General features: G+C 35.7%; 2 protein-coding genes across 2 annotated transcripts; one reads left to right on the top strand and one right to left on the bottom strand.

Moving 5' to 3' along the window:
* Positions 1-20262: 20262 nt before the first annotated feature.
* On the bottom strand, positions 20263-20748 carry LOC127105872 (protein argonaute 1A). The gene is made up of 2 exons (XM_051043084.1): positions 20534-20748; positions 20263-20440 (listed from the first exon to the last, which is right to left on the bottom strand). Exons 1-2 carry the CDS (start codon positions 20680-20682, stop codon positions 20281-20283), a joined length of 309 nt encoding a protein of 102 aa, XP_050899041.1. The 5' UTR covers positions 20683-20748; the 3' UTR covers positions 20263-20280.
* Positions 20749-23853: 3105 nt separating this feature from the next.
* LOC127105873 (isoflavone 2'-hydroxylase) lies at positions 23854-25749 on the top strand. Its single transcript, XM_051043085.1, has 2 exons — positions 23854-24784; positions 24917-25749. Exons 1-2 carry the CDS (start codon positions 23894-23896, stop codon positions 25520-25522), a joined length of 1497 nt encoding a protein of 498 aa, XP_050899042.1. The 5' UTR covers positions 23854-23893; the 3' UTR covers positions 25523-25749.
* The last annotated feature ends 983 nt before the right edge of the window (positions 25750-26732 follow it).

Genomic DNA, 26732 nt, shown 5'->3' on the forward strand with positions numbered 1-26732 from the left:
TTGTGCAATGTCTTAATTTGATTTATAAATGAGCATGACAAGCTATTTTGATGAATGGTGTGAAGTGTCAAGTGTGACACCCTTAATTGCATATTTACTCTGATTTATATTTTGTTGTTTTAATTTAAAAGTTTGGGGTATTAAAAAAAAAAAGGGTGTTACAACAAATGCATTGGGCGATAGGTTAACTATTGTGAACAAACCGGTGAATATGCCAAACTTTCAGTTGCATCCCAACACTATTAATCAACTTGAGAGGAAACCTTTTTCAGGAAAGATCAATGAAGATGCTAACAAGCACTTACAAAGGTTTCTAACTATGAGCACCACTCTCAAAATAGAGGGGCACACGGAAGAGGAAAAGACGCTACAAATGTTCCTGTTGACTCTATCCGAAGATGCAGAAGAATGGTTCTACTCATTACCTGCTGGGAGTATTACCACCTGGGAACAAATGGAAACCGCTTTTCTAAATGAGTATTTTCCAGCTTCAGCTTTCCTCAGGAAAAGATATGAAATCATGAACTTCAAACAAAAAGAAGGCGAATCACTTGGTGATTCGTACAAACGATTCAAGAGGATACTTGTTTCTTGTCCTACACATAACTTGGATCAGATAAAGCAAATTGTCGCATACGCAAAAAACTACCGGCGGGAAAAGACACAGGGCCGCCACCGTGTGTTATTTATCCCAAAGGAGGGAAAGGAAACGCTCGAAGTAAACCTAGAAAGGAAAGGAATGGTCTTACGACCAGAGATTGCTAGGATCGGGAGTCGGTTACGCAAGGGGAAGGTATTAGCACCCCTCACGTCCGTCGTACTCGACGAGATCCACGCTCAAAAGAAAAGAATAAGGTTGCTGAATAACTGCTCAAAGAATGCACACACACTGGAATGAAACACAGGTGAAGGAAAACGGAGAAAGGGGACTCGGCGGGATGTCGCATCCTGAGCCTACGTAGTTTGTCAGAAACAAACATCAGAGTCGACGTACGTGCTCGCTAGGATATCGCATCCTATGCATACGTATCTTCTCTAACCAGAGTAAGAATCAGAGCACTCGTAGCTCGGCTAACGCACGCCGAAACAAAACACTGAAAGGAGACGCTAAGACGTCGAACGAAACACACAACTGGAAACAGAATGCCAATAAATGGACTTACATCCGACTCCGAACAAACAAACGCAAACAGGAAACCGAATGCCAATCAATGGTCTTACATCAGACTCCGAACAAACAACAAACAAACGGGAAACTGAATGCCAATAGATGGACTTACATCAGACTCCGAACAAACACACACAAAAAGAAGAAGGGTCTCGATTGCAACTAGGGCAAGAGAAAAGGAATGTCTCGATCGCAACGAGGGCGAGAGAAAAGGATCGCAACCAGGGCGAAAACCAGCAAGGATCAAAGTTAGTTGTCAGTTAAACTCGACAAGACATCACGTCTCGTGCCTACGTATCTCATCTGGACATGAGAATCAGAGTTGTCGTAGTTCGGCTAAACTATTTCTGTTTGTTTTGTGTTTTTTTAGATGAGCGACGTTGCTACGCAATCTACCGGATGCTCGACCTTGGGAGACTTACTAACCTGTAGTAGAAGGAGTCAACGTGTCCTTAAGAGAAGATCAAGTTTGTTTGTGTTTTAGGAAATCTCACGCAAGAAAGGAAGTCCTAGACGAAGGAACCGTGCTACCTTAATTGACATGCAAATGAGAGACTATACGAAGTCTAGCAATCCTATGGGGATACAACAAGCAAGTCTCAAAAGAGAACAAAACTGGAAAAGGAATGCCAATCAATGGTCTTACATCTTACTCCACAAACAAAACGGGAAACAAAAAGCCAATCGTTGGTCTTACATCTAACTCCACAAAGCAAAACAGGAAACAGATAGCCAATCGCTGGTCTTACATCTGACTCCTCAAACAAACAAACATGCATGAAAGATTCACAAATAAGTAAACAAACAATCAAGCAACACACACTATATGCAAACAAGCGGCTCATACAAGGCTGGGCTTTAGTCAAGGGGTCATATCAACCTCGACAAACAAGCCAGAATGCAAAGGCAAACAGGAGCTCTTAACCATTGACATTGACCGTCAGGGTGAGCAAATCAAAATGGTACTGAGGATAAAACCTCATAGCTCTTAACCCGGGCCTGGGTGAGCTTATGATAAAGAAGGTGTGGGGATCCAGAATGAGGGACCCTATTCCACCTGACTGACTCTATACAAGATCTTGGGTGTTTATTCAAAAGCATCAGCACGTAGTGCGAGCTTAATGAAAGACTCAACTGAATAGCAGGGGATTGATTGCAAATCCCTTCTATCTGCCAATTACCTCTTCACTTAGGAGGTCTTAACATGTAACCATGCCTCGACATGGAGGTCTTTAGCACAAATATAAACAATCAAAAACATTGCCTCTTAAGGAGGGCTTCAGACAGGTGCCTGCCAAAAGGATGGCAGGACTTCCAGACTACATGGAGAAAAGAATGGTTACCTAGGTGGTATACCAACCACAAGCAAAGCAAAGCTCAAGCAATGAGCTAAGAGCGACTAAAGTACCTGTAATAAAGTCAAACAAGTCAATATGGTATTCAGACAAACCAAACAGTCAACCAACAGTGTTACAACCAATATGCACACAAGGCAAGTCCTATGTGTAAACAACTCAAGTGAGTTCATCACCAATGGCCCTACAACACAACCAAGGTTAGTGGACAAAGTAATTTGCATCTCAAGTCATGAGATTTCATCAACCACTAAAGCTAATTGCTTGAACCTGAAATACAAAGCTCAAAAGGTGAGTACAAACCACTAGTGCAAAGACTAGGGTCAAAGGCAAAGCAAAATGTCAAAACAGAAGTTGATATTCAACACGAAGCACATTTAATCAATCATGAACATGTCATAAAAAGGATCAAATCCAAATCATAAGGCAAGGCCATCAATTAGACAAGATAAGGCAAAGGTCATCACAATGCTCACAATTGGATATCAAACAAACAAAAATCCACATTAAAACAGAAATGAATCCAATGATCATGAAAATTTTTATGTGCATACAACATGTTAAACATAAGCATCATGCAAAAAATTGGAATCAGAAGAGCTCAATTGACATGTATATGAAAATGAACAAGAGCAACATCAAAATGTGTGACACACATTGTCACACCATACATCCATGTGTATAAAACAAAGATGAAAAATGCTAAAAATGCCAAACCAAATCTCAAAAATCAGGCAACATGTTAGGAATCAACATACCAAATTTCATGGCAATTGGACAATGTATGAGCATTTCACAAATCAATTGGTACAACATGTCATATTTGCATACATGTTCAAATAACAGTCCACAATTAAAAATCCAGAAATGATAAAATCAGGAAATGAATACCACAAAATAATAGACATTCAACTGATCATGTGGAAAAAATTTGAATTAAATTGGATGCATATTCTATTTTTTATGATTTTTGGAAATTGGATGAAATACATGACAATATGAAAAAAATGCATGAGAAATGGAGGGAAATAGCAAAGGTTGAAATAAATTTGAAAATATGATGGAGGCAGGAATCGAACCAGGTAGCAAATTGGAAATGCGCTGGAAAAAAAATAAAATCACAAATGTTGATTGCCAAGGATCGAACCGTGTAGCAAGGAAAGGCGCGTTCACAGCATCAAAATGTAGCCGTTTCACTTACTGAGGTGGCAAGCCTAGTCACGGTCAAAGGTACGCGTGGAATTGGTCAAGGAAATGCTAGCCAATGGTTTCGCTAGCAGGGCACATGCGTGGCGATGACAGGGATAAGCCCTAACGCTCGCACCAGACGGTGGAGGACGGCGGGGCTCAGCCGTCTTCTCCGATGGATTTCCGGCGAGCAACAGTACACATTCATAATTTTTTTTGCAGAATTTTACATGCCATACACGGTTCGACTCGTCTCATCACCAGGAACAAGGATCTAACATTATTTAAGTCTAAAACCTCATGAATTTGGCAAATCGAATGAAAACATTCATGAACACACAAACTTCAAATCAACATAACTCAATCAATTCTTCACCAAATCAAATTCTATTTATATCAGGATAATCAGCATGAAAAGATCTACAATATCATGTGCATAAAATGAAGAATCATGAGGTTCGAAATCCAACCTTCTTGAAGAGCAGTGGATGAAAACAGTGGATTCAAGCTTCCTCCAGCTCCAGTTCTCCTTCCTCAACCTTGCTATGAAGTCTAGTACACGAATTGATGCTTGAATTGGCTTGGATCTTGATCAATTTGCAACTTCCATGTTCATCTTCATGAGCTTGATGTGCATGAATCTTGGCCAAAATCTTCAATTCAGAGCTTGATCCTTCATCAATAACACTTGCTGAACACGATTATGCAATAAAATTCATGTGCTATGTGGAGAACTTTGAAGTTTCAATTGAGAGAAATTTTGGAGGGAACTTGAATCTAGATCTAGAATCTGTGAAAACTGAGAAATTCTGTTATGATTAGCTTTATATATGACATGTTAATTACCCTGCTAATCACAATTAGCTTGGCTAATGAGAAATTAATGAAATATGGGGTGTATGACCAAAAATGCAAAATGAGGGTGCAAGGAGAAAATGGACGTGAACAGTACCATGTGGAGGTGTATTTTCACTTAAAATCAACTCATGAACACAATTGGATTGATCAAAAAGCTTGTAGCATCAACCAATTTCAAATTCTTCATTTTCCCTCCAAAAAGCACATGCATGGCCAAATGATCATATGATATTATTTTATGCAATGCAATGTTGGATTTGGAAAATAATGGTCAAGACAAGCATTTTGCAAAAAGAGTGACTAAATTTGGAGTTTTGGATCAAAAGTTATGGCATGTTGAACCTCCATGTACACTTTGCAATCATTTGTTCATAACTTCTTAACCATTCATCAGATGCTCATGATCTTGGACTTTTTGGAAATGGGAGAGAAAGATCTTCAACTTTCATGTTGACCAAAATTTCATTTGAAGCCTCTTTGATGTTGGAAAGTCAAGTTGAATGTGGTCCAAAAACTTGCCATTTTTGGAAACTTGAAATTACAGGTCACTTTCCATTTTTGGAAATGTTTGATTTGACTTCAAAATCTTCAAGATAGATGTTTGTCATGATGAATAACCCTCTTTTGGACATGAATGAAGTGTCTCAAACCATTTCTCCACCTCCTAGCCCTCAGTTGACTTCCAGTTGACTTTTATGGGCCCCAGATGACCTGGAAATGCACTGATGACTTTGAGCCTCTAACACTTGGTAAAGTTACTCCAAAATGACCCTTGGCTCATATAAGCTCTTTAGAGTAATCATGTGGCCTTCATCTCAAGGAAATACTTGCCCTTTTGCACTGATGAATCTCCTTGATGCCAATGCTTATTGATATGATGCAATGCAATATGTAATGTTATATGACCTAAAAAATGAAATGAATGCATGAATGGGGGGTGCAAATTTGAGGTGCTACACAAATGTAGATGTTTTTAATGGTCTCAGATTCAAAACTAAACAATTGATTGATACAGCAGTCGGTGGCTCATCAAACATTTCAAAAACCACTAGTATTAAAAAGATCATTAAATCAATAAATGCAAATGAGCACTTGGAGTTATATGATAGGTGTTCGAGCAAATCTGAAGGAACTATTGATCTAAAGCTTGAAACTAGTAAAGTAAAAATCGAAGACACGGTTGCTGCAGAAGTGGAGAGGAAATTAAAGGCTATGTGTAATACCCTAATTTTCACCCCTAAGATCCCTTACCATTTATATCATTTTCATAACATCAAGATCATCAAATACTTTTGCGTATATCCTTATGCTCTGCTAACCCCACAAAAATACAAAAAAAATATGTCTTGCTTTGCTTTGTTTGTAAGTTGGGGTTTTGGCATCAATAAGTTCAAGGGATGGGTCAATCAAGGCTTAGTGTGATAATAAATATATTAAGGTGATCAATATTATCCCTCTATCAACAATCAAAGTTTATACTCACCTCAATTCAAATTCATCAAGTCACAATTCATCTGGCACTCCAAATTAGGATTTTTTGGTCAAAGTCAACTTAATGTTGACTCTTTGACCAAAGCATGATCCTATGGCTTGAGGCATGATCCAAGTTCCTAAAATATGTCCTCATAACCCACTCATATAATTCAAATGTCTCAAGAAGTAAGGTTCATGAGAAGATGAAAGTTTTGAACACAATTGATGAAAAGTCAACAGATGCCTAAAGTCAAAGTTTGACTTTTAAGTTTTTTGGACAACTATGGAATTTTCAGGTCAAGGATCATGAAAATATGATCAATGAAGTCATTTGATCAAGTTTAATCAAGAAAATCAAGATTACATGCAAAAAGGGTAAAGATGGAGAATTTGGAATTTTCACTGAGTCCCTAAAAATCATGTCCAAGTACCCAACTTTCCAAGGCCATAACTTGTGATCCAAGCCACCATTTTCTTTGCTCCAATGATCAAATTAAAGGTCTTTATTCACACTTTAACTTTGTCCTAGATAATGAAACCCCAAAAATGCATGAATGAGGAGATATGGGGCCATTAAGTGGAGGATTTATTTATTTTTCAAGTGATAAAACACTTGGTGAAATTTTCAACACGCTGACCTAATCAAATGACCAACTTTATGCCAAATATTCACCAACATCCCAATTGATTAAAGCAAAATTATGAACATGAAAGTTGTAGATAATTATTTCATCTTTCCAAAATGTCCAAGAGCAAGAATTTTCCATGCTTCAGCTAAGAGAGTCGAATTTGGAAAGATAGCATCATGAAGTGGCTCATAAGTCAAATTACAAGCCAAAGTTGCAGTGCAAACTCAAGCAAATCTGCAAGATCTCCAAGTACATGTCCTTCTTACTTCTAAATATCACTCTAATCATAAGATTACACAAACGTTTGAGCCATTATCCAATAAACTAAGCCATTACACATTGAATCATTCCATTTTTGGCATAAAGGTCACACTTCCACTTGTGTAAAGTGACTTTAATCCAACAATTAGTAACATTGATCTCCCAAAAGGCTTTGGTTCAGATACACACTAACTCTAAACCTTAAGTCAACCCCTATGCTTCGGAAAAAGCAATGCAAAACACTTCATGCACTCCACACACTTGCCATGGTTCACACTTGACACGATTATTTTATGATATGTAAGACTTCTCAAACCCTCAAGGATCACTGTAAATAGAGGGAAAAGCCCCATTTATTCACACACTAAGCTTTCTAAGAAAAACTTCATTCTTGAGATCTTTTTCAACCTTAACCTTCACTCTCTCATTTGGTCGTGCATTTTGCAAACTAAGGGTTCCAATCATCTTCTGGGAACTCATAAGCATTAGGAGAAACATCAAGCAGTAGCTGGAATTAGTGTTGAAGAGGCATTAGACCTTTCTCCAATAGGTATATTCTTGATTTCGAAACTCAATATAACTATGTATGCCCGAAGGAGCCACTTAACTATGTATTGCCCCATTCAAAAAATGCAAACTTTTAAACAAAAACATAGATAAATTCAAAAGGTTCTTGTAGAGTACTACAAATGCTTAGGGTTCTAATACCTTCCCTTTTCATAACCAACCTCTGTACCTTCGATCTCTACCTGCTTTGCTTCTAGTTTTACTATTCGCTATGCATGTTTATTTTTGGGTTTATTTTGAATCTTTTCCCATTCACTTGGAAAAATAAAAGTCCGGTGGTGATATCAATGTTTTGCGAGTCAAGTTAATCCAATAGCTTGATCTCCGATTCTCACTGCGACACTATGAATATTGGTACCCAGCAGCAAGGGAATGTTCCAAAGTAGTGTCCCATTTAATATCATAATCAACCACAACAGTACCAACAACAACAATCCTACTTATAACAACATCAGCAATATCAGCAGCAAACACCCAAAAAGGCCGAATGGGAACTTGCCATTGAAAAAATGGCTGCTCAAAATTGCCAGTTCCAAGAGGAAATAAGAAATAATCATAGGAACATGACCACTTACATTAAAAATCTTGAAGTTCAGATGGGTCAGATAGCACAACAAATAGCAAGGTCTCGAACACCAGGTTCCTTACCAAGTGAAATAGTACAAAATCCAAGAAATCATGAGAATGTTAATGTTGTCACGATGAGAAGTAAGAAGGTTGCTAAAGATGAAAAAGTGATACCATCCGAAATGGAAACTGAAGAGAAAAATAAAAAGGAGACTACATTTGTGATTAAATTACCATATCCTCCGAGAGCAACAAAGAAGGAACCTAGAGAGTCTGACTTTCAGAAATTCATGACAATGTTCAAGAAGATAGAGAGTCATATGCCTTTTCTTGAAGCACTCGAGCAAATGCCCATGTACACAAAAATCATGGAGGAGTTAAATGCCAAAAAGAGACCAACAAGAAAGGGATCGGTAGCCTTGAAGGAGAAATGTAATGCAATATCACGAGGTAAGAGGATTCCAAACAAAGAGAAGGATCCTTGAGCGGTCACAGTCTCATGCACTATAAAAGAGAGAGCTTGCAAAAAGGTACTCATTGATTCTAGAGCTAGTGTGAGTCTGATGCCATTATCAATCTACCATAGGCTGGGTATTGAAAATGTCAGTGATACAAGGACAAATATGAAGTTTACAGATCACTCAATAAGGAATGCATATGGGGTAGCAGAAGACGTGTTGGTGACAATAGAGGAATTGAGTTTTGCTGTTGATTTTGTGATCATAGACATATCTGAGATGAAGAGACACCTATCATTCTTGGTCGACCGTTCATACAGACAAGTCGATGCAATCTCGACATGGATCAGGGCACATTAACTTTAAAAGTTTATGACGATAAAATAACCTTGAATGTTATTGAAAACAGGAAGCTAGAGGTAGAAAAACAACACCACAATCAGGTAGGCGTGATCAGGATATATGTGAAAAGGAAAAATAACATACCAACATCAGAAAAAGATGCAAGAAGGCCTTCTTAACTACCACCACCTTCATTAGCAACTCCGAATGAAAAAAATCCTAGTTCCAGTCCAAAAGTAAAAAAGAAAGGAGAGGCCTTATCCGCAAGGACGAAGAATTGACCTGGTAAAGAATGTTTATCTACACGGATAATGTGGTAAACCATCGAGAAATGTGACGTTAAACGAAGCACTTTATGGGAGGGAACCCATGGTTTTACTTACTGATGAGTTTTCATTTTTATTATTTATTTTGTTTTGTAGTCAGGTGATATACAGTCCCTCAATACGGGGAGGCAGAAGGAGATACATGAATTTAAATAAGAGTCGATATAGAGAAATGTACCCGGAATAGAAAAACCAAGCAATGTAAAAAAAATGAGTTTTGGAGGATGTACCAAAGGCCTACTACGGGCACCCGTAGTAGTGGCTATGACCTGTAGCAGGCAGAATAAATCCTCTGGAAATTAATCAAGAAAATGGAAACAGAAACCTACAACGGGCGGCCGTAGCAACGACTACGGCCCGTAGCAGACAAGACCTCCACTATGCTGGGTTGAAATAGAGTCCTACTAGTAGAGGCTACGGTCCGTAGCAGGCAGGATACTAGTAGTGATGCAAAGTTAGAAGCTCACTACGGGCACCCGTAGCAAGTTTGCGGGTAAAAATGTAGAATTTTTGAAATCCTTGACCTTCTCTCACCTTAGGCCCACCCACCTTTCGTTACCCAATAATATTCCATCATGTCTCATTTTATATCCCTTAAATCACCAATAATATCTCATCATTACCCAAAATCATTACCTTCATCTTCTGTTTCTCATTCAAAACCTTCCATCTTCATCACTTCTCCTAAAAACACCATTGTTGCTATCACCAAAACCTCTTAACTCTCTCCACAAACCCACTAAAAACTTCAAACTCCCTTCATTAAACCTTCCTAAAATCTCATCCTAAATATTATTCTGGAATCATCCCGAACGAGAAAGCGCAATGCTCATAACTCAAACCCTCACAACATTGTTTTCGAGGACGAGGAGCAAGCCAAAAGGTAATCGGTGCTCCACAACATAAAATTACGCCCTCCAGGTAAAGCGAAGATTGACATGGAATCCCTCATTCACCAAGGGATGATTTCTCTTACTCATAACAGTTACTCATTGATGAGTTAAGGCCAGTTTGTCCTGGAATTACCTACCCCTGACATGGTAAATATTATTGATCGTTCCAACTGGTTATATGTGAGTGTCACCCCTAATGAGGAAGAAAGCCACAATTTGGATGATTTTGTTGCAGGTGACACAGTGGATCAAGATTCCACCTACCAGCAAGATTTTGTACCTCCAACTCAAGATCCAACCCATCAAGGTCCTGCATAATTCTCTATGAATCAGGACCAGTGGATTTGGATGCAAGTGGAGCTCGGAGATGTGAGATCCGAGCAAACCCGACAAGGAGTTAAGAAGGTCAGGAAAGGAGCCATGATGGAGGAAATGCAATCCATGATGCAAGAATTAATGTTGCATTTTCCTTCACCTCCACAATAAGGGCACTGTAAGTCAACCCTCTCTCTTTCTTGTTCTAAAACATTGAGGCTAATGTTTAGTTCAAGTTTGGGGGAGGTTTACTAGTTTCTTTTTATTATTGTTTTTGTTACCATCTTTATTGTTTATTTTGATTAAGTTTTGTCAAGTAATACACAGTTGTTGGAATTCAATGCTTGAATAGATGATGAAGGTTAGTGAAAACAGATGATTGATTACAACCAAGGAAATACCCCCGAAAATGTTGATACTTTTGAAGATGATCGGACACAACTTTCTTGAGGTCGACCAATTGAGGAACCCGGTACATCCCAACTTAATAGGGAAGCTGCATCACACTAGAGGTATTACGGATTTTTTTAGCTTCACCAAGCAAGGTTAGAATTGAAAGCCAAATACAAGATTCATCATGAGAGATAATTCAGGTATGTATCTATCACTCATAGTTTGCGTAAGTTCTCTTCGAATTTCACTGTATTAGTATACACACTGAGGCAAGTTTTTTCTTTTAACGCTGAGCCTCTCAAGCTAACCTGATTAATTATTATCCTTAGTTCACCCAATTTGAGCATGTATCCCTTTGTATATATCAGCACATGAATGTAACCCGCGGCCCAAACACTTACTTACCCCATTCGGAGAAAGTGTTATGTTTTGTAAGTTGTGTTTAACTCTAAGTTTGGGGTAGCCCAATAAAAATTGAAATTAACGTGAGTGCGAAAAAAATATAAGAAAAACGACCATTGAAAAAAAAAAGGAAACAAAAGAAAGAGAAAAGAAAAGAGAACTTTGATGTAATGAATAAAAGCACTCACCGAATGAGAAATACTCAGTTGGGTATAAAACCAAAACCAAAACCAAAGAAACTGAGTAACGGAGCTAAAAAAGAAAAAGAAATGTAAATTGTATGTTAGGAAAAACACAGTGAAAAGAATAATGACATTGACTCTGAACCCAAAAACCATTTCTACCCCTTTCATATCCCACCTTAACCCAAACCGCTATATAACCTGAAAGACCTCGAAAGTGCGTGTATTGTTCAGGTGAGATGAAAGGAGAATTCATTCAAGATTATGAGTGGGTATTACATACTATGAAATCATGAGTGCAAACACTATAGCCCCGAGAGTCTAGGCAAGTGTGTGAAACAAGCTGACAAGTGAACGAGTACTCCTATGTGGAAGTGTAGCAGAACAAATTATTGCGGAAAGTTGGGGACCCTGAAAGAAGAAGAATGAGTGAGTTGTCAAAGATCTCAGTAGTATTGTGGTAAAAGTTGAGTCTTCAACTATTTTTTTGGGTGACATAAATTGCTTGAGGACAAGCAATGAGATAAGTTTGGGGTTGTGATCAGTCACCATTTAAGCTATGTATTTTTTCACTTATTCAGCGAGAATCCAGGTAATTTCTATTACTTTGTTTTAATTAATGTGTTGTTGAGTCTATTTTCGTCACCAGTAGCTTATACTACCGTTTCATCATTATTAATATCATTTCTATTTTTTGTCACATTTTACGCTTTGAGTGTTTGCATGTTCTGCATTTCAGGTTCAAGCAGGTAATCAAGTAGGGTCGAATGTAAAAATCAAGGAGAAGCGAACATAATTGAAAAGAAGATTTCACAGTCCGGTAGACTGTTACAGCCACCCGTAGCACCTACTATTGGCCGTAGCATGAAACCCTGAAGACATAAAGAACTTTCAGCAAAACAGTGGCCTACTAGCGTCACCCGTAGCACCTGCTACGGCCCGTAGCGGGTAACTTCGCATCAGACTTCTAAAACAGTGGCCTACTACGGCCACCCATAGCACAGGCTACGGGCCATAGCAGGCATGCATGGAAAAAGCCCAATTTTAACTTTTCTACATCATTCCTAAGTGATGGGCAGTTTGGTTAATTGTAAGGAAAATATAATGGAATTTTATGGATATGTTTGAAGAAAGAAGGACTTGTTTATAAGAGGGAAAGTTTTCAGAGAAGAAGGGACCTTGGGTAGAGAACAAGAATTGAGACGATTCAGAATTAGATAAATCAAGGTTTTGGGAAAAACATGATCTTTCATGAGCGGAAGCAATTGAAGATCAAAGTTCATCTGAATTCTTGTAATGTCTCCATTTTATATTTTTATTTGCTTGAATATTATGAGTAGCTAAACCCCCCAATGCTAAGGGGGTGTCCCTGATTTGAATCTGTAATGACTTTGAGTTTACATTTGCAATGACAATATTATTTTTCAAAATTACCGTAATTTTTTGACGTGTTTAATACTTTCTCTTTTTGAATAATTGAGATTGTTGTATGATTATCAATTAGGTTAGACCGCCATTGATACTGCTTTCATAATATTATTCTATAGTAGATATCACTTAGGACTAGGGATACCTTGTATGAACCAGATTATTCTCGATATATTAAGGGTTAATTTCACCGGTAATTTTCTATGGACATAGAGATTATGGTTGAATGATTAAAGGTTTTCTCACCAAGGTCTTGGGAGAAAATACCCATGAGAACTGGCAATAATTAATTGATATTTTTTGATGCAATAGTGACTCAGAGTTGTTACAGGGACAAATTACACACCTTTCCTGGCAATAATTAATTGATATTTTTTGATGCAATATTTTTTTATGTAATAATTAATTGATATTATTTTATTTGCAATTACTTTTATAAATTTGAATCTAAAACTCTCCAAACAAGTTTTTCTTTAATTGAACAACAATTTTAACTCAACATTTGTGAGCAGTCCTCGAGATCGACATTCGGGGAACCTTCTCCGCTATTACTATACAGGAAAAATAGTATACTTTCTATTTTTCCGATAAATGAGCCTTCTAAGGAGTATCCTTCTTTACCAAAGATGTTTTGGAAGGACTATCTTCCTTCCTATCAACATACTTGGGGATTTCTGCTTCATAGCAGACTTGGGAGTCTCAACCTTCTATTCATTTCCTTTAGGTTTTTCAGCAAGAGACTTAGCCAGGCTCTTCAACAAGGTATAAGTTAGTTCTGAAGTAGCCTTTTATCTAGAAATTTTGTTAAAGAGGTTTCCTAGAGGATTGCCATTATCTTCAGATTCCATATTCTTCTCTGGTTGGGAATTTTCATCTTTGAATTCACAAGATCTTGTATCCATTTGAGTAGATGATACATGCATGTTTACTGTAGGTTCAATGGTTTTAGCCTTTTTTATATCATATGTTGGAGTAGATTCTTCAACATTTGGTTCAACATTAGGTATAACCAAAAGTTCCCCTTGAGATTCAACAGAAGTACTAACATTCTTCATAAAGTTGGGATTCATCTTTCTTGTTCATGGGAGCTAGGACATTTTCAAAAAGAGTAACTTTATGTGTTTATTGAACATATGAACTTACTTGAGATTTATTCTTTCTTTGGTACGCAACATTCTTCCTCTTTTCTTCATAGGTTTCACCAGGAGCAACCATTTAAAGGGGAATAACATTGAACAAAACATGTTGATTAGAACGGCTACTGCTAGAAACAGAAACCTTAGATTTCTTTGGAGAAGGATTCTCCCTAGTTTCAATCCTGAATATCATGTCCCCATGAACATTTGAGATTATCTCTGAGCCATACTCATTTTCGACATTTGATTGTTGACTCATCTTTAGATTAGTTGGAGAATAGAGAATATGGACGAACAAGTTTGAATAGAGAGTGAGAAATTGTTCGTGCGTGAGAGCTAAGAGCATATAATAAGCGTTTGAATTTAAACATATTTTTCTTATTATATGTTTTGAACTGACTTTACAAGAGAGAACTTTTACATGTCTCTCACTAGTTAAAGACCTCCCGATTTCACTTCTGTAGCCACTAATATCCACCAATTACCTTTTATCCTTATTAATTTCCAAAACTCTAAGTAGTTTTGCTTGGATCCCACGAAAATGATTAAGATTAGTCTAAACTTCAGACATCAAATGTTAAACTGGGTGTTCCAACATCTTGTCTGACAGACTACCCCATACAGAGTCATAGACACACTATTCTTGATCATCCTTCATACTGGATGTTTCCTTTATTTTACATATGTTTTCCACTTGCATTGGCTCTTTAACTTTAGATATGGAAAGATGTTGGAGAAAATTGTGGGACATCAAGGTCTTTTCTCATAACCTTGACTTTCTTTAGAATTCAATTTTGGCAGATCCTCAACTGTGTCATTGAACAGGTTTTGATTTTGTGTTCCACATGTTGTGCATAGAGGGATCCATAAATAACAGTTATCCTTAGACTTAGAATCCTTCATCACCATTTCATGATCTTTGTTAGTGACAATACATTCCGCCTTGTTTAACTTTACCAATAGATCTTGATCTCGAGATTGGCTTATGCTGATCAGGTTAGTATTCAATACTTAACCAACAAAACATCTTCAAGATAAGGTGAATCTTGATAATAAATTTTCCTATTCCCATGATTCTTCTCCTAGTTACATCACCAAAAGTTAAAAGGCTTTCGGGATGAGGTTTCAACTTTTCAAGATGGCCCTTTTTCCCAGTCATATGCATGGCACAACAACTATCAAGGAACCATTCTTCTGTAGAGGATAAGATATCTGAGACATGAGCCATCAGACATGTGATAGTTTCTTTGGGCTTTCACACCTTCTATTCTTGAGCTTTCTTCCTTTTTGGCATGGGCTGATTATAAAGCTTAGAATAACTAACAAGACTATAGCAAAAGGGTTTATGTGACCATATTTACCACAATGGTGACATCTTTTCCTAGAGTTCATGAAACCTCTATATTGGGGATAGATATGTCTAACCGGAGGCTTAGGAATGTGGTTTAACATCAGAAGCTCAATTTTATTCTTAGGAGGAACATACTTCTTTCTCATGAAACTATACTCAAATCCCACAACCTTTCTTATTTAATCAATGACATCATTCAAATCTTCAAATTTGTTGATCATTTGTACATTTTCTGGTATAGTTTCAAGTTTAGCATTCCACAAAGAGATCTCATCTTCCAAACTTGTGATGATTGAGACAAGCTTTTATTTTTCCTCGTGTAGGACACTTATGGTTTTATTTTGTTTCTCTACTATTATGCATGCTTTTATCCACTTGGTATGCAAAAGTATGAAGGTTTCAACTAACTCCTCTTCAGTAATTTCTTCATCTATAGAATCGGACTCATACTTTATAGTGAAGGCCATTACCTTGTTTGTAGTTTCTCCTTCACTTTCATCATCAAACTCAGACCAAGTGATGGTTAATCCCTTTTTCTATTTTTGTTGAAAAGTAGGGCATTTATCTCTGATGTGACCAAAACCTTCATATTCAAAACGTCTAACTCAATTTCCTTTGTCTTCTTCTAAGCTTTTTCTCTGGTAACTAATGCCAGACTTGATATCTTGAACATTCGTCCTCCAATATTTATCCAGTCTTCTTAATAAATTGTTGAACTTTATTCCAATATAAGTTATAGCCTCTAACATGTCTTCTTTAGTATCCTTATTACTTTGATCTTTATTCTCCTGATAGTTGGATAAAAAATGCAACACCTTTGTTCTTCTTTTCAGGTCTTCCATTTAGAGAGACTTCAAAAGTTTATAGAGAATCAATGAGTTCATCCACCTTCCAGGTGCTTAGGTCTTGAGCCTCTTAGATTGTAGTAACCTTCATGTCAAACTTATATAATGTTTTTTACCATCTTTTCCTCGGAAATCTTTTCTCCTAGTGCAAAAGAATTGTTGGCAATGTCTCTAAGTCTGATGTTGAAATCAGAGATAAATTCATCTTCATTCATTCTCACATTTTCAAACTTTGTAGTGGGGAGCTGCAGTTTTGACATCCTAACCTTGGATGTGCCTTCATGAGCAATCTTGAGAATCTCCCAGGCATCTTTGGCTTCAGTGCATCTGTTGATCAATCTAAACATGTTCTTGTCAACACAATTAAAATAGTATTCAAAGCCTTGGAGTTTCCAAGAGCTTCAATATCTTCTACATTAGTCCATTCTGCTTCAGGCTTAAAACTTGTAACACCATCTTTAGAAGTGATCACAAGATGTTTTCAACCTTTAATCACAACCTTCCAAGTTTTGATGTCTAGGGATATAAGAGTGACAACCATTTTAGCTTTCCAATAGTCATAATTGGTGGAATCTAAAGCAGGCGGTCTATTGACATACCCTTCATCCTTAATATAGTCCATTTGAACAAAAAATATCCTCCATGGAGCTCACCCAAACAGAACAAGGTGCCTCCTCTAATGCCAATTGAAACTTTGTTCCACAGGGGACAAATTTGGACCACATGTTTAGACAACTTGTCCAACTTTTTAAATCAGAATGACAGTAATAAAACAACATAGAAAGCAATAAAATAAGATAAGAGATTGGCAACCCAGTTCAGTGAAACCATAGCTACGTCTGGGGGAACTAACCCAAGAAAGAAAATTCACTACTTTGAATTAGTACACCTATCCTTACAAGAACCAATAAACCCTATGTTGTTCAAAGCCTCTATCTAATTCTAGTGACTTTCTATTTAAGGACTTCCCCTAAATATGAGAGCCTACTCACTTTCTTCTCAATCACACAGCCCGTGATTGGTGCTTACAACTCAATAAACAATGTTGAATGTTATATCTCAACTAAGATAGAACAACTATGTCAAGTTACTGAAACATGATGGTGTACAATAGTAGATTCCAGACTAATCCAGTTATGACATTAACATGGAATACAAGAAATAAAATACTTAAAACCTAGCACAAAGAACATATTTCTCGCGCACCAAAACTCTTGAAGAACAATGAGAATCGAATCTCTTTATATAGAATTATCTTATGGGATTTTTCTCCTTGTGGATATGCATTTAATCCGTCTAGAAAATAGCTGAATAAGGTGGATATGATTTGCTCCTCAAATCTCTCCAATAAAAAGATATGATTTGTTATATTTCAAATTCAAATTTAAATCACATTTAAATCTGATTTGAACATCTCCAGATGTCAAACAAATCAATAAAACATTTCTAAAATAACTGCATCAAATCTGATTGAAAACCAATCATAAAAGCACAACATACAACATCAACTTGGCCTGCTGTCAAGGCCAAATATTATACCACACATGTTGGAACATCGGGTTCAACATGTTGCACCAGTACATCGAAAACCAACTCTTCTACTTGACTTGTAGATCTTCTATTATGGAGAGAATCTTGGATAGACGAAATTAGAACATTTGCAATTTCCATCTGTTTGTTTCCAAGATATCAGATGTTGCAATCCACATGTTAGAACATCTTGTTCAACATGTCTGTATTCTGCACCAAAACCAACTTGAGCAAACTCCATGTTGTTTTGTATAATGCAGCCAATTCTAAAACGACCAACAATTATTTTCTGGTAGCATTTGTCTTAGCAACTCAAGCAATTATGTGAAACTTTTAGCCTTCCACCAACTTTTGGCTTGAGATAAACAATTTTAACACCGCAGACAATTGTTTAAAATTTATGCATCCCTTATATAACGACGCATCCTTGTCACTACTTAAAGCATATTAAATATTGGTTTTTCCAAAAGAAGATTCTTCAATATCACATATTATATCCTCTAGTCGATCATCGATATCTGCATCAACTTCATGTCTTTGTGACATCACAGTGTTTTTTTTAATTCACCGTGCACTACGCCAAATAAGGGAAAAGAGGGCGCTTATTTTGGCCTATAACAGCGCTTTTAAGTGCCCTCTAAAGTGGCGCTGGCATAGGTAAAGACAGCGCTTTGTTTTCCTGGAGAAAGCGCTGTCTAAAGTGGCCCTTTAAGGGCCACCTTAGAGGGCGCTTTCTGGATAAAGCGCCCTCTAAAGTTGTCATGTAAAGCCACCTTAGAGAGCCACCTTAGAGGGCGCTTTCTGGATAAAGCGCCCTCTAAAGTTGTCATGTAAAGCCACCTTAGAGGATGCTTTCTGGACAAAGCGCCCTCTAAAGTTGTCAATGTAAAGTGTTTAGAGGGCGCTTCCTGCAGAAAGCGCCCTCTAAAGTGTTAGTTATTTTAAAAAAATTTGTTTGAAAAGCAGTGGGTATTTAATTGGGAACCTGTTCGCATGCTGCAAAAGTGTAAAATTCATATTGATTTCATCCTTTAATCCAATGTTATACACCATTAATCCATTGATATATACAACATGAATCCATTTATATACAACATTAATCCTCCATATATACAACATTAATATATGATTCTTTGATCAACAATATACAACAACATATTCATGATTTAGTAAAAGTACAACAACAATATACAACATATATACAACAACAGCATACAACAACAACATTCCATACATATATGTACAACAATATACAACCTAGCTATATGATTCTTTGATCAACAATGAATTGACACAATTCATCCTTCATTTCATCCAAATTTTCTCTTGAGTAAGATTTGTATTCCTCAAAGTACTACAATTAAGAGAATAAAACATATTCATGATTTAGTAACAAATTAGATGAAATATCCGATAATATTAAAATAAACCCTAAGTTATTATTCCATACCATTTTTGGGATGTCTATACGATTCAACGCAATGATGTCTCTCATAAATCTCAATACAAAAAATCCGCACGTCGTTGGAATATCCTTACCAGCGCTTTTCAACTTTCGACCGGGAACCTAAAAATTCATATAAAATAAATCATGACTTTTTGTGATGCAACAGAATCGTTGCGTATATAATTAAATGGGTATATATATTTGTACCTCTTTTTGAGATGCAACCGACTCGATGCGTAGACAGAGAAAGAGTATAACCTCCATTGGAAAAAACATAGGTCTCGAGTCACTTCCAGCTTGGAGAGCAGGAAGAACTGGATGCTTTAAGACAATATTGTATTTCTCATAAAAATAATCAATAACTTTTTTTCTGGTCACATTATCTTCAAGCATGAACCTAAAAGAAGAACAAATTACAAAGAGTGGAGAGATAAAAATAAAGCTCGACCAAGGAGTTTACAGCTAGCCCTTAACCTAAACCTTATCATATAGAACAAAAATTTACCCCAGACAAGGAATAACTAAAATGCTAGAAAGAAATTCAAATTGCTCACGTTAGGTCTCTGAGTGGCTCTCTTGAGACACCGGTCACTTTACAACTCCTTATTTTCCCACTATGAGATAGTTTCACCTTAACACCTCTCAAAGCTTTCTTGATCTGACTCAAAGTAAAATATAAACATAGGATTTCAGGCTACTAGTATTCATTCATGGCTCATAACATATAAAATTACAAGTATTACCTTGACACGATCTTGATCAGACAGTGGCCTTGAAAAATTCAATTTAAAATGTTTGGAAACAAAGTCCGTGACAAGTATCGGTTCATAAAAAGCTCTTGAAGATACATCTGAATCAAAGTATCACTGGTCAAATACTGCAATTGCAACCTAGATTCAATTGAAGAGTTCTCAATAAGAAAATATTAGTAATGTGTAAAACCAAAACCTATGTTAAGAGTAAGCCCAATTTGGGTCGGCCTGATGCTTTGATAAAAGCCCCTGTAATACTCCGTCCCACCACCAAGAGGACCCGGTTGCCCCAAACTCGGAGAGAAAAAAGACCTCCCAGCAACAATATAACTGAAACACAATTCATCAATAATAACATGATCACTTAAGAAACAAACTCAGCAAACCCAAATAAACAACACTCAAAATATAACTCTACTTCTCAGATGGAGTTGCCCTCAAAGCAACATCAAGAGCTTGAATGGTTTCGTAAGGACAGTCCAGCTGCATGCGACGGAGAAACTGAGTAAGGTTGTAGAGATCCGTCTTGGAAGCAAACTTTATAGTAACCTTAAACTCCCGCTCACGCTTTTTCCTGTAACGGTACATAAAATCAGCAATCCATTCATAACATATCACAAATAGTAACCATATTTACTCATTACTAACCCAGTTGCAGCAAACTCACCTATCAGAATCAGAAGAGGATCCTCTATTGTCGTCAGTCAAGACAACCACAAAAACCTTGGAAGTAAAAGGTAACGGTCCGGCAGTAAATAAGCTCTTTCTCCCATCGTAAGCAGGTATGCGGTTGTCCAACTGGGATTCCCGATACATTTTAACTAACTGGTTGATAATATCTCTGCACACTTTTTTTGAAGTAATCTCTGGCGAAATAGATACCTAATAACATTTATCAAATTTTTCAGCCTCTCAAAAATTCATACCACATTGTAACTTATCTACATAATAAACAAAAACAAAAGCTATACACTTAAAATCATAGTTTAAAAAAACGTATGAGCATAATATACTAACATCATAGTGGTCTTCAGCACCGTTAGGCTCAATGTAACTTGCCAACATTGAACCGTTAGGCTCAATTAGTTGGTCTTCAGCACTCCAATGTACTTCAAATTTTACACCCTTGTCTCTTGCACGAATGATTGACTTCATAACAGTCAATCCTCGTTTGATTTCTTTTTCAACATTGTTACGTGATCCATTCGCGTCATGGGTATCGTCTTGGTTAGCCATTTTATCTGTAATATAGAAATGATTCAATAAGACCCAAGTAAGACAATGACCATATTCGTGAAGCTACACAAAAAACACAGTTACGTAAACGAAATAGCTTGTAGAGAGGGAAAATAAAGAGACATGCAGTATATGTTATAATTTTAATGTTTACTAAAGGGGACCTTAGAGGGCGCTTTTCTCAAAAAAGCGCCCTCTAAAGGGGGCCTAAGAGGGCGCTTCTGAAAGCGCTCTCTAAGGCTTTCCAAAAGCGCCTTCTAAACTAGAAATGTACATGGACTTAGAGAGCGCTTTTTTAAAAGCGCCCTCTAAGGGTAACCTTAGAGGGCGCTTTCATTAAAGCGTCCTCTATTGGTGTCCCTCCATTTCCTCATTATTTTTTCGTTTCACTTTAGAGTGCGCTTTGTTACAAAAGCGCCCTCTAAAGTGCGCTGTCTATTCCAGTAGTATGCTCCTTATTTTTTCTCTTCACTTTAGAGTGCGCTTTTGTAATAAAGCGCCCTCTAAGGGGCGCTGTCTATTCCAGTTTTTGGCGTAGTGGTGCCACATCCATATTGTGTCATTTTAACAAATTCCATTACAACATAGGTGATGAGATATTTCTTTATTTGAAAACTTTTAAATATTCCCGCATAAAACACAAGGAAAATAAAATATTCCATTATTGCCAAGAAAATTTTGTTCGACGTATTCAAGGAATTCAAGAACTCTCTTTCTCATACACCAGACCCAATCTATCAGTTTTTTTTATCCAACTACGATCCATAATACATTCTGAAATTTATATCAAAAGTTTATAAATTATTTAACAATACAACAATACAAGAATGCAACAACATAGCAACAACATTCTCAACACAACAAATTACTAAATCTATTTTCAACAACTACAAGAACAATATATACCACAATGGAACAATACAACAACAACATTGTCAACAACACCATAACAATCTCAATACAAAAACACAATAAGAATGAAACAACTAAAACAAAAATATATAACATTCTCAACAACTCAAAAAATCTCAATCTCACTCAATCACAACAACATATAAAATTAAACAACAACAAAAATCTATAACTATCCCAACAAATAGGAAAAATCTAAAACTCAACATGAATGATGATGAAATAGATGTACTGTAATAGTGGGGAAGAAGAAGAGGAAGAGGAAGAGGTAGAGAAATTATAGTTGTGTAAGCTTCTTGAAGTTTCATCTATCCACTCCTTGAATCGAACCTGAAATGATGGAATTTGGTTGGTCTATGTTATCACTTCTTCTATTCTTTTCATATGACACTTGTGTTATGACGGAAACAAACTAAAATATGTTATTTTTAATTTTTTAGAAATATTTTTCACCATGATTGACAAACTAACTCTCCATGTGTTTGAGAAAACTAAACTTAATGACATTGAAAAATTGAATGCCACATTTCACTATAGTTGTTAGGAATGACCGTGGTGATTTTTTTAATTCTAATATAAATATACATATTGATGGTAGATGCTCTAACTAAAAAAATGAAAATTTTATGGTGTTGGAATTCGAAAGGTGTAATCTTTAATATTTTATTAAGATTGATGAACTGGACCGTGATAAAAAGTGTTCTATTAAATAAATAAGAAATTAAGATGTTTAAATAAGAGTTATTTCTTCAGTTAATTTAAATTTCATAATTTATTACAATATTTCTATTTTGGTCAAAACTTTAAGGTATAGAAAAATATTAGAAGGGTTAATTTGACATGCTACAGTATGCGGTAATAAATTAATTCAATTTATTTTATGATTACATTATTCAAAATGTTTTGAATAAAAGATATATTCATATATTTAAAATGAAATTTTAGTAATATTAGTAAATAATAATTAAGATAAATAAAATATTATGTATTTTATTAATATTATAATTAAGACGAGTATTATAACTAAGATAAATAAAATTTTATATTTTATAATTAAGACTATCATTTTATTAATAATAAATAATAATTAAGATAAATGAAATATTAATTATTTAAAAAAGATATTTTAAATCATAATTATTTGTTTGAAAATTATAATTTAATAAATATATTATGCAAATAATATATTATAAATGATAAATGTAATATGGCTCAATTTAAAAAGAAATATATATCTATCACAATCAATAAAATAATACATATTAGTGTAATAGAAATAGTGGATTATTATATGTGTCTATTTATAAATGGCATAATAGGTAATTTACCCATGCTTTTGTGAAGGTAACGTAGGAAAAACCGTCATCTGTTTGTGATATCATTGGCTATACAAATTATTTGTTGTTTCATTTTATAACAATATGTCTAGAAAAACCTTTTGAGAAGAAAAAAAAAATCAAAAGAAAGTTTAACCACTTTTTATATAATAAAATTTGTAATAATTTTCGTATTCTCTTAATTGTTTACAAGATATTCTTGTTAATCTATTAATAATTTATAACGTGAGAAATGTATGATTCTAGAATAATCAATTATTCATTTATTTTGTATTAGATGTAATTTATTTGGTATTTTTTTCTAACATGTGAGTCATAGTTTTGATTATCACAATAGTCATACTTATTATTTTTTAAATAGTTTTAAATTTAACAATAATGACATGCAATGAAATTGACAACAAAGAATATTCTATTTATAAAACAAAACTAGAAGTGTAGAAAAGTCTTTGCTTACATACGCCATTTTCATCTCCCCTACTGAAGGTAAAAAGATTATATAAACATTTGGAATATCACAAGACAAAACCACATCAAGAGCCATGAACACCCTTTCACTCCTTTCCTACACCCTCTTTTATCTTGTTCTATTTTACACTTTCAAACTTCTCTTCAAATCAAGAAAATTCAAAAACCTCCCACCAGGTCCACTTTCTCTTCCCATAATTGGCAACCTCCACCACCTTAAACGTCCCCTCCACCACACCTTCAAAGGATTATCCAAAAAATACGGTGATGTCATTTCTCTTTGGTTCGGTTCTCGTCTCGTTGTTGTTGTCTCTTCACCTTCTTTAGTCCAAGAATGTTTTACAAAAAACGATGTTGTCCTAGCAAATAGACCTCGTTTTCTCTCCGGTAAATACATCTTCTACAACTATACCACCTTAGGATCCACATCCTATGGCGAACACTGGCGAAACCTTCGTCGCATCACTTCGATCGATGTTCTCTCAAACCACCGTATCAATAGCTCCTCCGAAATCCGTAGGGATGAGACTCGGAGACTTGTAAAAAAGTTAGCCGATGATTCGTCCAAGGGTTTCGTCGAAGTTGAACTCAGGTCTAGATTCTTCGACATGACTTTCAATAACATAATGAGAATGATTTCAGGGAAAAGATACTACGGAGATGATTGTGACATAACGGATATGGAAGAAGCCAAGGAATTTAGAGCCATGGTGACGGATTTGTTGCAGCTGTCTGGTGCTAATAACAAGAATGATTTCTTGCCAATACTTAGGTTGATTGACTTTGAAAACTTGGAGAAGAGGTTAAAGAAGATTAGCAGCAAAACAGATACGTTCTTGAGAGGACTGATTCAAGAACAACGCAACAAAGGGCAACATACGAATACTATGATAGATCATCTTTTAAGTCTGCAAGAATCACAACCTGAGTACTATACTGATCAAATCATCAAAGGTCTTGCTCTGGTAATAGTAATTTTATGTGCTTTGTTTTAATCATTTTCTATTAAGTAGGGACAGTGTGTATCTCGTATAATGTTGGAGTCAATGTTTTATAGATAATTTTTTTTCTTAAGTTGAATTGGTCTTTGTTTGTAGGGTATGCTTCTTGCTGGAACAGACTCATCAGCTGTAACCTTAGAGTGGGCATTATCTTGTGTATTGACCTATCCAGAAGTGCTAGAGAAGGCAAGACAAGAACTGGAAACTCACGTAGGTCAAGACCGTTTATTGGATGAATCCGACCTTCCAAAACTCCCTTACCTTAAAAACATAATCTACGAGACACTTAGGTTGTACACTCCTGCTCCATTATCACTACCACACTCATCTTCCGACAACTGTATTATTGGAGGATACAACGTACCAGGAGACACCATAGTATTGATCAATGCTTGGGCCATTCATAGAGACCCTGAAACATGGAGTGAGGCAACAACCTTCAAGCCTGAGAGGTTTGAGAAAGAAGGAGAGTTGGAGAAGTTGATTGCGTTTGGGATGGGTAGAAGGGCTTGTCCAGGTGAAGTGTTGGCTCTGCGTGCAATAAGCCTAACTTTGGGTTTATTGATTCAGTGCTTAGAATGGAAAAAAGTGGGTGACAAAGAGATTGATATGAGTGAAGAAAGTGGATTCACTTTGTCTCGATCGGTTCCATTAAGGGCTGTGTGTAAAGCTCGTCCAGTTATCAAGAATCTTGAGAAGTAGTAGTAATATGTTGTGACTTTGTTGTGGAACGAGAGTTGCTTAGAATAAAATGAAGGTTTAAAATAAACTCTTTTTACCAGTAGGACTGTATTATCAAATAAGTTTACATGAAACATATGAGAGGGAAGCCAGTGATATCTATGTCAATTTTTTGTCTTTTTAAAATAAATAAATAAATTTGTTCAAAAAAATAATAAATAAATAAATAGATCTAATTTGTACGTCTACCTTAGGAAATTTATATGGCCGTTTTGTTTAATTAATGTTGATTATAAAGTGTATCTCATTTTATTTTATTAATGTCGATTATTAAGTATATTATTTTATCAATGTTGCTCATAAGAGATGGAAAATTGTATTCCCTCCTTCTCAAAATAAATATTATATCTCCTCGTTTAAGAAAATATAATAAATGAAAGAGAATATTAATTTTACTAAATTATCTTTATTATTTAACTAAATGTTATATCTGACATATTAAGAAAATATAATAAAGTAAAAAAACAATAAATTAAGAGTATTATATTGAGGTATAATTGGAAGATAAAAATTAAAATTGCGACAAATATTTTTTTGGGATAAATATATTTTGGGACAATAAAATTAAGAGTATTAAGATAAAGTGATAAATATTTTGGGACAATAAATTTTCTTAAATACGACACTTATTTTGAGACGGAGGGAGTAGTTTTTTTCCGATAAAACCTCCTTTGTTGGAAATTCACCAAAATCTATGGAGAATTCCGCTGCAATTATGATGAACAAAACTCAATCATATCAATTGAATTCTTCTTGTTCTTCACTCTTCACTCGAGTGAATCAACCAACCTTGATTGCAAGATTATTCTCGTCGCACAATTGTTAATGGAAGAAAAAGAAAAGATGAAATTAGAGAAGAAAGAAATCAGGGTTTAGGCAAAATAAGGGAAGAAAAAAGATTTTTCTGCAGAGTTTCTTTATACTTTCAAACTGAGAATTTTATTCTTTACAACTGTAAGTTATTTACAATGATAGGGGATACTCCATATTTATAAATTTGGGGTTCCTTGCTCGTTAAGCAAAACCTAAAACACCTAATTCTGTTAACACTACAGAATTAGACCTAAGTCAAAATTCTTGTCGAGGTACACTACTTCGACATTTCGACAACACAATGCATTTCGATAACTTCCTTGCCTCTTTCGAGCAACATGCTTCGACACAAGGAATT

The sequence above is a fragment of the Lathyrus oleraceus genome, chromosome 7 (genome assembly GCF_024323335.1).
Source record: "Lathyrus oleraceus cultivar Zhongwan6 chromosome 7, CAAS_Psat_ZW6_1.0, whole genome shotgun sequence".
NCBI classification, from domain to species: Eukaryota; Viridiplantae; Streptophyta; class Magnoliopsida; order Fabales; family Fabaceae; genus Lathyrus; species Lathyrus oleraceus.

Coding starts and splice junctions, on each gene's coding strand:
- LOC127105872 (XM_051043084.1), bottom strand. CDS start 20,682: ATGTATCGGGAATCCCAGTTGGACAACCGCATACCTGCTTACGATGGG. Junction 20,441..20,533: donor TCCTCTTCTGATTCTGATAG/GTGAGTTTGCTG, acceptor GTACCGTTACAG/GAAAAAGCGTGAGCGGGAGT.
- LOC127105873 (XM_051043085.1), top strand. CDS start 23,894: ATGAACACCCTTTCACTCCTTTCCTACACCCTCTTTTATCTTGTTCTA. Junction 24,785..24,916: donor TCATCAAAGGTCTTGCTCTG/GTAATAGTAATT, acceptor CTTTGTTTGTAG/GGTATGCTTCTTGCTGGAAC.